Source organism: Oncorhynchus tshawytscha, linkage group LG02, assembly GCF_018296145.1.
Source record: "Oncorhynchus tshawytscha isolate Ot180627B linkage group LG02, Otsh_v2.0, whole genome shotgun sequence".
Classification (NCBI taxonomy): domain Eukaryota; kingdom Metazoa; phylum Chordata; class Actinopteri; order Salmoniformes; family Salmonidae; genus Oncorhynchus; species Oncorhynchus tshawytscha.
In genome coordinates this window covers 51329307-51344440 of record NC_056430.1, presented here as the reverse complement: position 1 = coordinate 51344440, position 15134 = coordinate 51329307, and the positions used below count along the sequence as shown (strand labels likewise).

General features: G+C 41.7%; 1 protein-coding gene across 5 annotated transcripts; it reads left to right on the top strand.

The window, feature by feature from the left end:
• The first annotated feature begins 3876 nt into the window (after positions 1 to 3876).
• On the top strand, positions 3877 to 14057 carry LOC112267431 (ubiquitin carboxyl-terminal hydrolase 37-like). 5 transcript variants are annotated; one of them, XR_002956087.2, is made up of 9 exons: positions 3877 to 4094; positions 6543 to 6695; positions 7050 to 7181; positions 7764 to 7896; positions 8000 to 8136; positions 8783 to 9003; positions 11715 to 12007; positions 12678 to 12813; positions 12901 to 14053. XR_002956087.2 is itself a non-coding variant. In XM_024445703.2 (6 exons), exons 2-6 carry the CDS (start codon positions 6682 to 6684, stop codon positions 8922 to 8924), a joined length of 558 nt encoding a protein of 185 aa, XP_024301471.1. In that variant the 5' UTR covers positions 3877 to 4094; positions 6543 to 6681; the 3' UTR covers positions 8925 to 9189. The 5 variants fall into 5 exon arrangements, 1 of the variants encoding a protein (XP_024301471.1); XR_002956089.2 differs by having other exon boundaries at positions 11945 to 12007; positions 12901 to 14051; XR_002956085.2 differs by having other exon boundaries at positions 11715 to 12813; positions 12901 to 14057.
• The last annotated feature ends 1077 nt before the right edge of the window (positions 14058 to 15134 follow it).

Sequence of the window (15134 nt, the reverse complement as noted above, 5' to 3'; positions counted from 1 at the left end):
AGAACACCATACCTACTGTGAAGCATGGGGGTGGAAACATCATGCTTTGGGGCTGTTCTTCTGCAAAGGGACCAGGATGACTGATCCGTGTAAAGGAAAGAATGAATGGGGCCATGTATCGTGAGATTTTGAGTGAAAACCTCCTTCCATCAACAAAGGCATTGAAGATGAAACGTGGCTGGGTATTTCAGCATGACAATGATCCCAAACACACCGCCCGGGCAACGAAGGAGTGGCTCCGTAAGAAGCATTTCAAGGTCCTGGAGTGGCCTAGCCAGTCTCCAGACCTCAACCCCATAGAAAATCTTTGGAGGGAGTTGAAAGTCTGTGTTGCCCAGCAACAGCCCCAAAACATCACTGCTCTAGAGGAGATCTGCATGGAGGAATGGGCCAAAATACCAGCAACAGTGTGTGAAAACCTTGTGAAGACTTACAGAAAACGTTTGACCTCTGCTATATACCCTTTGTTGGCAATGACAAAGTATTGAGATAAACTTTTGTTATTGACCAAATACTTATTTTCCACCATAATTTGCAAATAAATTAATAAAAACAATGTGATTTTCTGGATTTTTTTCCCTCATTTTGTCTGTCATAGTTGAAGTGTACCTATGGTGACAATTACAGGCCTCTCTCGTCTTTTTAAGTGGGAGAACTTGCACAATTGGTGGCTGACTAAATACTTTTTTTTGCCCCACTGTATATATAAAATATTTGGCTCACACAAACAATGCTCTTTCCTCAAGAAATCTAAAGTTTTATCAGATGCAAATAAAACTCAGTCCTGCACAACTCCCTTGATAAATCCAGCAGTCATCAAGCTTGGAGTCAGCGTGAATTTCCCTTTCATTAACAAAAACCTTGGCTCCCGCAAAGTATGCACTTTTCCCTTCCTTCCTTGCTCTCTCAGTCATCGGCCACAGACAATTCCCGATCTTCTTTGTCAAATCCTCAGGTTGTTCTTCTTGAAATAGCCATTTTTCTTTGCAATTTTCCATGTCATATCCCTCGCTGTCCTGGAGATGAATCTCATGATCACGGTGGCTGGTTGTTTTCCCCATTTCTCAGCCTACCCAGGCGGTGCACAACATCCAGAGAACCTGCAACAACATTTTGTTTCTCCTCCGGGACTATTGCCCTGCAAATGTCCTTCACTCTTGCTTTGATGTTCTCGTCAGATTTTTCTACTATTTCATAAATTCGAAGATTCTATCTCCGACTAACCGGTCATTCTCGTTTACCTTTGACTCCATTTCAGTGAGTTTCGTCTGCTTTGCAACTTGAATATTAATGTTGCGTTCTGCTGCTTCAGAGTTTTTACTTCCTCAGCATTGAAATCAATTGATTTCTTCAGGTTAACGATACTGATAGTGTTCTTTTTTCCACCAAATCCATGATGTCATCTGCGCTCTCTTTGATTTTAGCCATGAGGGTGCGGACGATGTTGTCCTGTAGCTGGCTCAGTGATGGTTCACTTCTCAGCTTCTTTGGAAGTTGCTCCTTGGTTGGGGTATTCGGGTATGAATCACATTCACCCCTTTTTTTTTACACTGCAAGCATATGAGCGACAATGCCTATTTTCTCCTCGGAAGTTTCAACAACCATTATCTCAGCAACAGTTTGGTCATGTCCTGATTCCATGCTACTAGCTATGAAGACGTTAGCAGGCTAACTTAACGACACACGCTGAAATGTTTCGATAGCTAGCTTCTTCATTGGAAATCATCAAAAATATACAGTGCCTTGCGAAAGTATTCGCCCCCCTTGAACTTTGCGACCTTTTGCCACATTTCAGGCTTCAAAAAAACATAAAGATATAAAACTGTATTTTTTTGTGAAGAATCAACAACAAGTGGGACACAATCATGAAGTGGAACGACATTTATTGGATATTTCAAACTTTTTTAACAAATCAAAAATTGAAAAATTGGATTTCAATGGTTTGATTAATTACAAAATTATTCAAAATAGCTACATGGTTTGATTGGATATAATTTTTTGTAAAATAAATTGCAACTGCAGTCTAAAACTATAAACTTTGTTAGAAAACCCTAAAATTGTTCCTCAGCTGGAAATGTTATGCTCTCTCATGCCTGATCTTGAGCCCCCTCCCCGGCGATTTTCTAGTTACAGAAACAGCGCGCAATCTGGAAAGACAGCAGTAGGTTGCAAAGGCAGTTCGCCAGTTACAGCAGCGTGTCTGCTGAACGATAAACGAAGAGGTAGGTGAGATCACGGAGACCGGGGTGAGAAGGTGATGTATACACTATAGCCCTTACCATATCATATGTGATGGAATATTATTTGCTGTTGGCTTTTGTGGGTATATGTGTTATGCAACATAGCTGACTTGAGACATTGTTAACAGTTTCAGGGCCATGGGCCTTTCTCATGATGGGAAAAAAACAGAATAACATGAAGACAGGAACTGTGCAATGAGTTGTGGGGGGGCACATTCAGAACGTAGTGTTGCGAGAACAAACATTATTTTGTTAGATAACAGGAGCCAGGTGTGAGATAACTTTATTGAGTGTGTGAGCACATAGATATTCTACACAACTACAACGACTGACCGCTGAAGCGCTTAGGAGGCTGGGACCAGCTCGGGCGCCAACAATCAACGATAGGCTGAGTGAGTTTAAACCATGCCCAGTCTCTACTCTGACAGGTCGGCTCGGAAGCAGGAACTACTTCTGTCAAGAGTATATTATAATATCTTTGTCAGGAACAAGTCAGTTCTCTGTTTGCCCTGCGAGGTGTAACAGAGAGCCCGTATATACGTAAATTGAATTTACCACTTATTGCTTAGCTAATAAAAAGTACATAGTATACAATCGATGACTCAGCGTCATACTTATCCTGAACGTGATCTGGTGAAGGACTTCGCTGTACATTGGCGTGCCAGCCAATTGACCATTGCTGTCGTTGAACGGTGTACCTTACAAACTAGACCGGTCAACTAAAAAGGTAAGCAGACACCTATTGTGAATAAACTAAAGTTCTGCATATTGGCATTATCGAAATGTATTTTTGTGAGACACCTGTTCGATGTAAGTGACCAAATTTCATTAGTTTATATTGGTAAAGGATCATAGGGAATACATAGTGGTAAATGCAATTTTGAACTGATCGATCACTTTTATGGTATGACAGTGAATGTAATGTACTAGGTAGTTCGGTGAAGCTACTGGTTTATATGAGGGTGGGTCGGCGAACTTACTGGTGCGAGTGTGGATGAACGGCAATATAACAGCGAATGTAATGTACTCGGTGGGTCGGCGTACCTACTGGTTGGTGTGTGGGTGAGTTGGCCTACTTACTGGTGTGAATGAAGATTTGACAAGGACAAATCGAATGATTGTGGTACATTAGTCAGTCGGCGTACTGATGACGGGCTGAATGATCTACGGATAATAGTACAGGCAAGAGACCTGTGTTATATTCCAAATAAGATAAGTTCATCGAGTGACTGTGGTACATTAGTTATTAGTCGGCGCACAATAACAGTTTGAATGACCTAAGGGTAATGAGATGGGTTTTATTGGAAATAAGATAAGTTCACTGAATGAATGTAGTACATTGGGTATTGAGTGGGAATAGCTAATACCAGTTTGAACGACCTACGGGTATTTCTTGAAGTCATACTGTTAATTGACTAAGGAGGTAGCAACGTTAAATAAAAAGTGGTGAATTGGTGTTGGAAATAATTCAAAAAATGATATGATAAACACCCCAAATGTACTTAACAATGACTAGTCAGGAGGCTGAGAAGGTGTTGAAAACAACACTGGAAATTAACGGAGGTAAAGATGGAAAGGACTGGAAGAAACGAGGGGAAAAATTATACAGAGAATGGACAGAAGAGGGCAGTATTGCCGCGCCCAACAGGCTCACAGTCGAAGGGGAGCTTGGTAAAATACTGGAGACACTGAAACGAAAAACATATAAAAGCAGTTCGGAGTAGATAGAAAGAGTAAGGAGAATCCTCGCTGGGGAAAAGCTTGGCCCTTTGAATTGTAATATATTCTGGGAATTGTCTCAATAGCGTTGGTGGTTCAGAGGTCAAGTTTTTGCCTACAACGCGGGATACTCAGGTTCGTATCTCAGCCTTGACACCGATAGACTAAAATTCATTCAGATTGTAATTCAAATATTTGTAGGTTTTGCCCTGAAAAATACGGTTGTTAGTGTTTGTTCAAGATCTGAACTGAATGTTTTAATAGTTTGTTTAGGTTGAATTGAGAGACTAATTCATTCAAAATAATGGCGAGGCAATTTCTATATAATACGTTGTGTTTCCCAAATGATCTGCTGGAATAACCTATTGGGAATGGAGTCGTATTTTAAAATGCTGAATAATAAGATGAGACAGTTGCCTAAATCTGATGAATTCTAAATAATACTGAAGAGACAATTAGATTTGTGCCCATCGAAATGTTCTTATGAATTTAGCGAAGTACATGGTATGTTTAAATTTTGGGTAGAAGTTGGAAAGTAAAACTGCGTCATTACGTTGGATACACAATAACGTTACTCAAATTGATTTGACCATTGTTCAGGTACACTCTTTTCAGTACTTCTGGCAGTACAATTTTGATTGAGAAATGTTGATTGATGTTGTAAGTTCTATTCAAGATCCAACAGTTTTGATAAATTGGGTTTGGTTGATCGAAGCCGTACTACTGCTGCTGCAGTTAGCCAACAATGATTGGGCTGGGCTGAGCGCATGTTGCTGAGATCACTCACAATGCACTTTTGCAGTTGGGCAAGGATGTTGTGACTGAGGGTGACAGAGAAAATGGTTTGTGTCATTTAGAGGGAAATGTGTGCATTATAGCTTTGAGTAAACGTTTGGGTTTAAGGGGATTTCCATGTTGCCCAGAGACAAGATATCTTTCAAGGGGTACACTCACATATGGAATATTATGAGTTTTATTTTTAATTAAACAAGTTTTAAAAAATATATAGATAAAGGGTTCTTTAATATGTCTAATATGGTATGGAACACAAATGTAAAAGGGTGCTGTAACCTTTGACCTTTATCATGGCTTTCTCTTGTGGTCTGATCAGCCACAGTGGAGGGCCATTTGGATAATGAATTTGTGGTCATAGGTGATACTGTTTTTTAAGGTAAATTAATTATAATGTAGTTTATAGCTCTTGGACATAATTATAGTTTTGAACCACAGAAGAGAAAGTGGAATTGAGGCAGGATAAATTATGGGGAGCAGGGGAATAAACTCTAGTGAGGAAGAAGGCCAGGTTCAGGATTCTGTTTTAAACATAGTCTGTGAAGGTTTCAAATGGGCTACTATTGATTTAGTACTACAACAGGAACAGAAATCATATTAATCATCGATAATAAATGGGGGATGATGGTGTGAGGATTTATGTCCATGCTCGATAACCCACTACTATATCACGTCAGATTGAATTGTTTGAACAGCAGTTGCCTGTGTGTGTGTGTGTGTGTGTGTGTGTCAAGGACCGAGCAACATGCTGAGACTGCTGCATGTTGCAAAACTGTAGATAACAGCCCGGCAGATGCTTTGTCCTTGTGTTTGTATGTGACAATATTGAGCATATGGTGTGACTTGCTGTATCTTACAAAGTTGTGGTTAATCAGGTACAGGGAGGGGAGGCTCATCACAAGGTTTGATTGAATTAGAAAATACTGAATAACACAATAACAGATAACGGGAACTGAGTAGTTGCAGTAACTAGGGTATGGCACCAGAACAGTGAGAACCTATTGTTAGGGTTGCGTAAATTCGAATCTGGTATCAGGATAAATATAACAATGAGTCACCGATTGTATACTATGTATTTTTTATTAGCTAAGTAATAAATGGCAAATGCAACTTTTGTATATACGGGCTCACTGTAATACCACGCAGGGCAGAACATAGAACTGACAAGATGTATGTAAACAGTGTTCTTATACTATGATAGACATTGTCCCAACCAGTCTGTTGGCCTGTCACAGTATCGCAGGCGCTCAGGCGGGTTCCCGCCTCTTGGCGCTTCTTGAAGTCCTCCCTCCGTCGATGTATAGATTCCTACTGTTCTGGTATCACCCCCTAGTTATAACAGTTGCTCAGTTCCTGCTATTGTGTTGTTCAGTATTTTTCCATCTCAGTTAAACCTCTTGATGACCACCCCTCCCTATCACAACTTTGTAAGATACAGCAAGTCACACCATGTGCTCAATATTGTTACATACAAACACAAGGACAAAGCATCTGCTGGGCTGTTATCTACAGTTTTGCAACATGCAGCAGTCTCAGCATGTTGCTCGGTCCTTGACACAAATATCAAATATATCAAATATAGATCAAATATACTTCTAATCACACTTATGGATAAATAGAGTACTAACCTATTGCCCTGGTCTACTTAGTACACTGCATTTATATGGACATCAATACATGCATGCACTACTCGGACTGTGTTTATAGTACAGTATAGTATTTAAGAGAGACTGTGTAGAGTGATACTATCTCTGATTTGGAGGATTTAGACCTGTTCTCTCCTTCCTTCAGACCTCTGTCTCTTCAGGACCATTCTAGCCCAAGGCCCCAGAGGCCAGTCTCAGGTGCCAGACTTCACAGGGCCAGCTCAGCCACCAGAGGGTCAGAGGAGACCCAGGGGGACAGAGGAGAATGGGGGGCCCTGGTCAACATGGAACTTCTTGGGTAAACAATTCCTGTGGCAAAAGGTTTACGTGATGTAACCACCACACACGCAAATGCATTGAAAATGAGCTCTTTATTTTTTAGAGATCAACGTCTGATATACTATGGGGATGGGGCTTACTATCAAGCATGGCAGTTTTATTAGATATTTATAGACCCATGAATTATGGTCATCTTGGTCTAAAAGACATCCACTTCTTTGTGTACTCACAGAATGACAAAGAACTTATACCTGACCAAGATGGCTGCCATTGTCAGCACTTTCTAGAGTTATGAAGGTTTATCACAGGGCACTCTATGTTTCTAGGTTATTGTATCTCTATGTGTGTCCTGATGGCTGGTTCTTCTTCACAGGTTGCCTAACATTGGCAACACTTGCTTCCTAAACGCCACCCTGCAGTGCCTCCTGGTCCTGCCTTCCTTCTCAAAGGAAATCCTATGCCAGGAACAACTCTGGAACTCCTCCCCCTTCTCCAACCTGCTCAGGTAAAGGGAAGGCTCAAAAGCAGACACACAATCACCAACACATGATTTGTGGTCATAAATTAAAGAAGGGACACTCTTTTCACGGCACTTGTAGCCGGTTAGGAAAGCATTTTTGCTAACCCTTTCCCTAACCACGTCATATTCCGCTGTGTATTGCATTTATTTAATTATTTCCATTTTTTTGTTTTTTTCTTCGGAATCTTCATAACCCGCCGGAACAACAATGACACGATGATTATGATGTAGATATTTGTAGGCCAATTTGGAAACTGTAGAATGACTACATTGCCCGTAATATAATGCTCATCGACTGAACATTCCACATTAGTTTGGGAAATTTGGTAGTTTTTAAAATGCTCTGCAATTGAGAGCAGTATCCTAACCAAATATCTTAGGAGAATAAACAACACATTTTTGTTGTTTTGCTTCATTGTCAGTCCTCTAAGGTGAAATTGCATTGAATCGAATTAATCATTTCTAATGATGGAGTGCGGCTAGATAAAACATATTTGGATAAACTCATCTGCCTCTTCAGCCGTAAGCCCGTAGGTTGACCTAATTTACTCTCTGTCTCCGATACAGGTGTCTGTCTGATGTGCACCGTTCGGGTCTACCTGACAGTGGTGCAAACCAGGCCTCAAAAGCAGACCTCATGTGGAAGGTCAAGTACTCCTTGTCGGGATATGATTTGAAGTATCTTGGGGACACGCAACAGGTAACTAAGGCGCTACTCTCTTCTGAACATGCACTCTTTTTGCAAGGGTTCATTTTCTCTCAATAATTAGATTTTATCTTGGTATTTTTCTTTCTCATCATAGGACGCATACGAGTTACTTGTGAATATGCTGTGCCAGCTGAAGGAGAAGGGCATGATAGTGAAGATGCTCGGAGTGAACTATACCTGCCCTGTTTCCCAACTGGAGTTCCAGCTTGCGTCAGTGCGCACATGTACCAGGTAAAAGCTCCCATTGGTTGTAATGTATCTACTGGTAACATGATCTTTCTACAAATAATATTACAAAACACATGGCATAACATTGCAGAGACCTGAAACAGAAACCCGATGCATTTTTCTTCTCTTTGTCCTAAATTTGAAGCTGTGGGCGCGAGTCGTCCACCAGAGAGGATTACAATCACCTCTCATTGGACTTCAGCTCTGAGCGCACCTTGCTAAGCAGCCTAGCACTCACTTTCAAAGTCAGCACGTAGGGTTTAGCCCTGGGTGTAGAGACTAACACCCAGGGCAAGTTGCCCACTGCCTCAGAATACGGTATCTTATTATTGAAGTGGTATCACTCATTTTGTAATACTTCTGTTTCTAACCCAGGGCGAAAAGGTTGAATTCACATGTGCGGGCTGCAAAGGCTTCTACAGCTCAAAAGTGGAGCAGTTCCACACATGCCTCTTTATAACCTCTCATAACATTGGCAGTGTTTAATGAAAAGAGTGGTCATTGTGTCCTGAGACTTTAAGAGTAGTTACCTTCCTGAGCAGGTTGTAGGACTTAGGGATGAGCACAACCGAACAAATTTCACTCATCTGTTATTTTGTTGACTGGTTTCATTGTCTGTTCCTCTCTCTTCCTCTCTGTCTCTGGGCAGTGTGCTGATTCTGCATCTGAAGAGGTTTGGAGGACCTGGGGGGTTGGAGAAGCTGGAGACTCCTCTTTTGTTTCCTTCGGAGCTGAGGCTCTCCACCTTCTGTGGGGACACGGTGCCACCCCTGCACAGTGCCAGCCCATAGGCCCTCACCAACCAGACCCTCGCCAGCAAAGTACCCAGCCCACCTGGAGAGGCCAAAGATAGCGACCTCTGCTGTTCAGGTTGGTCATGGCACCACAACACTATTCTTGCTCCAAAACCACACAAGCCACCCACTCCCAAAATGGTCCTGCAGACAGAGAATCTAGAACACGGGTGTCAAACTCTGGCCCCTGGGCCAAATTTGGCCCGCGGGGTAATTATATTTGGCCCGCGAGACAATACCATATTACTACTAGAGCTGGCCCGCCGGTATTATACAGCGCATTCACCACTAATACTACGAATCCCATAATGCTCTGCTGTTTTCGCGCGCCAATCAGGACATGACCCATAAACGCTCTCTCCTCTGTGACAGTAGTCATAGCAACATAGACGCTACAACTGTCAGCGAGCTAACCCTTCCCAAAAATGGCGAAAAGAAAGGCAGAAAACAGGAGCTTTCTGGACAAGTGGGAGGCAGAATATCTGTTTACATATATGTAAAAGACAAACCTGTTTGTCTTGTTTGTGGAGTCAACGTGGCTGTAAGTAAGGAGTACAACATTAGACGACACTATGAAACGAAACACCATGACAAATACAAGGACCTGGACATGACTCAAAGGAGCCAGAAAGTAGAGGAGATGAAAAGAAGTTTGGTTTCACAACAGAATATGTTTAAAAAAGCCACATCACAAAGCGAGGCTGCTGTAAAGGCTAGTTATATAGTGGCAGCAGAGATCGCAAAATCAGCCCGGCCCTTTAATGAGGGAGAGTTCATGAAAAAGTGCATGATGAAGGTTTGTGACCTCGTATGCCCAGAGAAAAAACAAGCATTTTCAAACGTGAGCCTGAGCAGGAACACAGTAGCTGATCGCACATGTGATCTTGCCACCAATCTGTATGACCAGCTGATGGAAAAGGGAAAAGATTTTGTTGCGTTCTCCCTCGCTGTGGATGAGAGCTGCGACGCATCTGATACTGCTCAGCTGTCAGTATTCATCCGTGGAGTGGACTCAAATCTGTGTGTTACGGAGGAGCTATTAGGATTCAAATCAATGCATGGCACAACCACAGGAAAGGAAATCTTTGAGGAGGTTTCCAAATGTGTAACTGAAATAAAGCTGCCGTGGGATAAACTCGTTGGATTAACGACAGATGGTGCACCAGCGATGTGCGGTAAAAAGAGTGGACTGGTGGGCATGGTTCGGGAGAAGATGCGGGAAGAGAACTGTGCAGGTGAGCTAACTGTTTACCACTGCATCATACATCAGGAAGCACTGTGTGCCAAAGCCCTAAAGATGGAACATGTTATGACCACAGTAACACAGGTAGTTAACTTTATAAGAGCCAAAGGTCTAAATCACCGCCAGTTTAAATATTTTCTGGAGGAGTGTGGTTCGGAATACGCAGACGTGCCGTATCACACAGAGGTGAGATGGCTAAGCAGAGGAAAAGTACTGAACAGATGTTTCGAGCTGCGTGAGGAAATATGTCAATTCCTAGAAACCAAAGGGAAGGATACAGCAGAGCTCCGGGAGCAAAAGTTCCTGTGTGAGCTGGCCTTTCTCTGTGACATCTCGAGCCATCTCGATGCGCTGAACCTGCAGCTTCAGGGGCGGGGGCGCATCATCACAGACATGTACGCTGCAGTGAGGGCCTTCAAAACTAAACTGTGCCTGTGGGAGAATCAGATGCTGCAAGGAAACCCTTGCCATTTTCCCTGCTGCCAATCCATAAAAGCGCAGATCTCTACCGCCGTGTTCCCATGCGCAGTTTGCTGAAAAACTCAAGTGTTCTCGCCGCTGAGTTTAGCCGGCGATTTGCCGACTTCGATGCCCAGAAATGCAAGTTTGAACTGCTTAGTAATCCCTTCGCAGTTGATGTGGAAAATGCACCAACCAACATCCAAATGGAGCTGATTGAACTCCAGTGCAACGACACGCTGAAGTCAAAGTATGATGCTGTGGGCGCCGCACAGTTTCCACGGCTCATCCCTGACACATTGCCTCAGCTCCGCACCCAAGCTGCTCAGATGCTCTCCATGTTCGGCAGCACTTATCTATGCGAGCAACTTTTCTCCTCGATGAAGATGACCAAAACAACTCACAGGAGACGTCTGACTGATGAACATCTTCGCTCGATACTGAGGATTTCTTCAGCTCAGAGCTTGAGCCCAGACATTGATGAACTAGCATCCAAGAAGAGATGCCAGGTATCTGGCTTGGGCACATCAGATTAGACCAGTGTGCAATAATTAACGTTTTCTTTATGCACTTTTTCTTGCTACAAGGCATGGGCTTGAATGGTTGATTGATTTATTATCATTTTATTTGTAAAATTATTAGCCAGTGGAAAAAGTTTATTTTGGTATTTAAATCAGAAGGCTGCAAATAGAAAAGAGGCATACAATTTTTATTTAAATTTTATTTATTTAATAAATGAATGCCATTGATGTGTTTTTTCATTTGAAATTCGATTTTGCATGTCTCCACTATTAAATTATATATTGTATGGTAATAAGCGATGCTTGTTCCATATTCAATGTTAGAGCAAAACTTGTTTGGGTCCATATTAAAAGGTTAATTTGTTCAATGTTGGCCCGTGACTTTGTTCAGGTTTTACATTTTGGCCCACTGGGTATTTGAGTTTGACACCCCTGATCTAGAAGCTACAAATTAAAATGTATCTCAGACATCTTCAGTGATGTATGGGAGCTGTTTTAGACCAGAGAAATTCAGACAAGTGACCACGTTTTCACAGATCTTTATATGTATATTTGACCCCTCAGATTCAAATGACCAGGAACCAGGGAAAGTGCTGTGGACAGCCTCAGTGGTGAGGAGAGATAGAGAGTGAAACCAGTGAAAAATAAGTTACGACAGAACACTGAGATTGTTATGAGGAGTACACAATATAGTAGACCTCCCGCAGTAGACTAGTAGTGTAGTGGACTGTAAGACAGTGTGGTGGACTGTAGCGGAAATGAGAATCCAATGATCACATGTGTTCTTACTGAAGAAGCAGCCAGTGAAGTCAGTGAATGGCTACTACCAGCTGACGCGGGAGGCTCCGCAAACTCCGGTAAGTAAATTATTATATAACAATACCTTAAAACAAAAATGCCTATGCACAGTACATATGGCATAGGCTGAATCCCAAATCACTCCCATCTCCTCGGCTCTCAATTTGCGCATTCACACTCTGCCATATAAACAAGTATCCCAAAGCTGAGGGAGTGAAAATTATTGAGGGTGAAGGCCAGGGATAATAATCATTTGTAGCCTGCAAATTGACCATAAGAAGCCCAAACAGATATCATATTTGACTAATTTCAAACCTTGCTTACATTTCTGTACAATGATTTGCTGGTGTTTTTACAGTTTTTTTAACAATTACATTTTTTTTTGCTCAGAAAACATGGGGGGACCAAATTAAATCATCCGTGGGCTAACTCTGATGTAGGGTTTAATTAGACCCTCCAATAGCCACTTCGGCCAGGCGAGCAAGGCTGCAGGCTTCAGAGCAAAGTGCCATCCCGACAAGCACTGCAATATGTTTAGAGTTCACGCAATTTAATTCAAAGGAATGGAGAGGCATGCCTAATTATATGCCACGTGTATTTCTTTAACCCAGATTTCCAAACTTGACACATGTAACAGATAAAATACCTTCCAAATGAACTGTTATAACACACTCCATTACCCACAAGAGCCTGACGCTTGACCTCAAGTCTGCCTTCTTTGTGCCACAGGGCACTACATTAGTGACATCTTGAATGCAAGTGGAAACTGGTTCTACTGTAACCACAGCCAGGTCTCAATGTACAATGAAGCCACTGTGCTGAGGACCAGAGCCCAGAGTGCTTACCTGCTCTTCTATTTGTTCAGGTACTGCTTACTCCCTTTATCTATATTCTTGTGTTGCTATATATATGTGTACTGTATGTACAGTAAGTGGTTCCTTTCACCCTTCAGAGCAGGAGAGGAGGCCCCAGCACACAGGGCCTAACAGGGCCACCAGTCCCAGCCTCAACAGGTGCAGCACTTGGACCAGCCTCAACAGGGGTAGTTCCAGGCCCAGACTCAACACCCTCAGACCTGCCTCGACAGGGGTAGAACCAGGCCCAGTCTCAAAACCCCCAGCCTCAACAGGGGCAGCACTGACCCAGCCTCACATCCCCAGCCCAACCTCAACACCTCCATGTTTGCCCCTCTTCATGTTTTTCCCTGACAACATTCCCACTGTTGTGTAAAAGGAAAAGAAAAATAACTTAAGGAATCGGACCTCCAACCCCCCCTACAAAAAAATGATGACTGGTCTGTCAATCATGCGGCTCAAGGGAGACTTGATCTTCAACACAAGCATGAGCATCCTTTTCAGTAACATATGTCATAAATATCTGCCCTTGTTTTGACTACTTCACCTAATCTATAAAGCGGATGTAAAAAATAAAGTATACACACTAAATGTAGAACACATGTAAATGTGGGGGATAGAGTCTCTGATTATTTAGAGGGAATAAAATACCTTCTATTTGAAATCCTCCTGTTTGGAAATACACTGTGGTGTATAACCTTATTCAGCAAGGTCACACCGGATCCACTGCGATATTCTACATTGATCCAGATCCCCAGGATATTGGGAGATTACTTGTGCATGTCATGCAATTTCAATAAAGAAAAACAAACTGAAGATAATCCAATTGAAGATAATTCTGTTAACCGTTCTAACTCTTTCAGCTCAGGAAGCTTTATCGTCTGGGATTCAGGCCGGTCCTAATAGGTAAGGAGACATGCTATGAGTATATTTTGAAGTTACTTTCCAGTTGTATTTACCATTTGAATGAATACAGACATGAAAATGCTGACCTATGGATGTAGCCTTGGTTCTCTGAGTGAGATGCTTAATATCAAAAGTGATGCCACACCCTTACTGTACCCATGTGACCTGTCACCACAAAAGGGGGTGTGACGTGACATACTGTCTTTTATTCACTCACGTACAGTCCCCTATGTATTTATTTCGACAGTTGAAGCTACAACTTTTAATTTGGTTCTATACTCAAGCATTTTGGATTTGAGATAAAATTGTTTCATATGACTATATAGAATAGAATGTCACCTTTTATTTAAGGGTAATGATAAATAAGGTAAATAATGTATTGTGCCAATTTATTGTAAAAAAGAATAGAATATGTTTCTGAACACTTCTACATTAAAGTGTATGCTACCATGATTACGGATTATCATGAATGAGTGAGAAAGTTAGAGGATCATACCCCCAAGACATGCTAACCTCTCACCATTACCAATAATAGGGGAGGTCAGCATTTTTGGGGGGCATGCAATTTACACCGCTGTAACTTTATCACTCATTATTCACGATTCTTTCATGATTATCTTCAATTATGGTATTCTATTCTTTACAATAACAGTGACTCCAAACTGACACAATACATTATTTATTATTCATTTCTATTACATTACATTTTATGTATTGAAAATTATTTAAATTAAGTATTCACACCCCCAAGTCAATACTTTGTTGAAGCACATTTGGCAGCGATCACAGCTGTGAGTATTTCTGGGTAAAGCTCTAAGAACTTTCCACACCTGGATTGTGCAGTATTTGCCCATTATTCTTTAAGCTCTGTCAAATTGGTTGTTGATCATAGCTAGACAACCAATTTCAGGTCTTGCCATCGATTTAAGTCAAAACTGTAACTTTGCCTGCCACTCAGGAACATTCACTGTGTTCTTGGCAAGCAACTCCAGTGTATATTTGGCTGGCTAGCTACTAGCAAGCCTTTACTAGCAATACAAAACCGATTGTCATTGCTAGCTAAAGTTAACCAAATATATTCTATGTTAGCTAGCAGGCCAGCCATTGAACTTCAGCTGGCTAGCTAACAGCAAGCTTTAACTTGGTCTTTTTAAGGCATTTAATATTAAGAGTTAGCTTACTAGCTATTCAAATGAAATCAAATCACAATCCATAGATAGATAGAGTTAACCAAATAGGTTCAATGTTAGCTAGTTAGCAACGCGAAATGGCATTCTGAGAAAACATCGCTAATGTTACAGACATTTCACACATGTAAGTTAATGTTAGCTAGCAAGCCAGCCATCGAAGTTAGGTTGACAAACCAATTGTCAGAGCTAGCTTAAGTTAACCAAATAGGTTCCATGTCACCCAGCAAACAATGACC